This window comes from Myotis brandtii, unplaced genomic scaffold, assembly GCF_000412655.1.
Source record: "Myotis brandtii unplaced genomic scaffold, ASM41265v1 scaffold632, whole genome shotgun sequence".
Classification (NCBI taxonomy): domain Eukaryota; kingdom Metazoa; phylum Chordata; class Mammalia; order Chiroptera; family Vespertilionidae; genus Myotis; species Myotis brandtii.
In genome coordinates this window covers 55,197-56,946 of record NW_005370419.1, presented here as the reverse complement: position 1 = coordinate 56,946, position 1,750 = coordinate 55,197, and the positions used below count along the sequence as shown (strand labels likewise).

The 1,750-nt window shown below is 59.8% G+C and overlaps 1 protein-coding gene across 1 annotated transcript in view; it reads right to left on the bottom strand.

The window, feature by feature from the left end:
• The window catches only part of LOC106723720 (spore wall protein 2-like), a 15,662-nt gene that overhangs the window by 3,160 nt on the left and 10,752 nt on the right, over window positions 1-1,750 (bottom strand). Inside the window, exon 2 of the mRNA XM_014528377.1 lies at window positions 609-680. Within this exon, the coding sequence (XP_014383863.1) occupies window positions 609-680 (72 nt within the window). The remainder of the gene's footprint in view (window positions 1-608; window positions 681-1,750) is intronic.

Genomic DNA, 1,750 nt, shown 5'->3' with positions numbered 1-1,750 from the left:
GATGTGCAAGCGGCCATGGGGCGGGAACATCCACTTGGCGCCTGCGCCCGTAGGCCCGGGTTGGCCAGGGGCATTCTGGGACCCCGGTGGCTCAGAGCCTACGTGTGGGCCTACAGGCTAGGAGTGGCCTGGGTCCTGAGGTTGTTCCCGGGACCCAGGCCGCTCGGTGCTTGTGTATGCAAATTAACTCACCATCTTTGGCCGGTTAATTTACATACGCACTCCTGATTGGCTGGTGAGTGTAGCAGAGGGACGGTCAATTTACATGTTTCTCTTTTATTATATAGGATAGTGTGATGATGCCCATGGAGACGAGACATGGCACCCACACTTCTGAGTGTCGCTAGGTTATTGCCTATCTGCACGTGCCCTGGCTTTTGGTAGTGATCTCCGCCCTCCGTTAGAGGAAATGAATTCTGAACAACTCGGGGCTCTGAGAGCAAGTCCCCACATTCCTGCCGGGCCCCGCGAGCCATGGGGGGCAGGGGGCTCTCAGCAGCTGGATGGTTTGCTCTGGGACCAGCGACACTTTCCGGAGCACGTGCACCTCCTCTCCCCTGCAGCCCCTGGTGGACACAGGCCCAGGCACTGGTCCCGTGGGAACTCACCCCCTCGCCCGCGGGGGGCCCATCCTCCTCTCCTTCAACCGCTGCATCTCCGTCCCTGCGGGACCTGGTGGCAGAGAAACAGGCAGAGTCACCGGAGAGCCTGCCTCCCCGGGCGTTCCGCCTCCCGGGGTCCGGCCGCCCATGAGCTTGTTAATTACCAGGTTTGTCACCAACCCCAGCACCGGCGTGCCCGGCACGTGGCCTGGGTGCCGCCAGAGAATCTCCATGAATGGAGGATGGAAAACGCGATCATTGAAACAGGAAAGGAACCGCACGTGCAGGTTAGGCGAGAAAAGTTACCTTATGATGCCTGCGTCGCTGACAAAACTGGGGGATACAAAGTGGACATGAATTTTGTGGACATGTTCTTCCCAGAAGAACAAAATTTTGTTCACAACATTCTTCTGGGGCAGTGGCAGAAAGGGGCGAGTCCCGCACACTCTGGGTTGGAGAGCGCAGTGTCCTGCGTCACAGGCTTTCTTAAAAAGGTTTTGCTTTTTTCTAATTAAAAATGCAAGCTCAACGCCCGGCCGCGTGGCTCCGTGGGTGAGCTTGGACCCGGGAACCAGGAGGTCACGGTTCAGGGCACAGGCCAGGGCTGCGGGCTCCATCCCCAGTGTGGGGATCCCCAGTGGGGGGCGTGCAGGAGGCAGCCGATCCATGATTCTCTCATCGCTGATGTTTCTCTCTCTCTCTCTCCCTCTTCCTTCCTCTCTGAAACCAATTAAAATATATTTTTAAAAAATTTAAAAATAAAGGAAGCATAGGAGACGGGCCTGGTGGCACGATGGTTAGCAGACCACCATCTACCTGTGCTCAGGGCGTCTGCCCAGGGCTGCCCCACTGCGGGGACCCCCAAGTCAAGCTGGGGTAGGGGTAGGGGTAGGGGCCGCTCTTCCGGCTCCTCGGGCCAGGGGCCACCGCAGGGGCAGCACCCGAAGACCATCCCCCACCTGTCCTCTCCCCCTTAGAGACGCTTGCGCCCCGCTCTGCCCCAGGGGCTCCCACAGTGGTTGCCATGGTTACTGCGGGGCGAGTGGGTCCCGGTTTGGGGGAGCACCTGGAGCAGGGACAGAGGGAGGCTGCGGGAGCAGACAGGGGGCGGTGAGGAAGGAGAGGGGGTGCGCAGGGGCGGGAGCGCC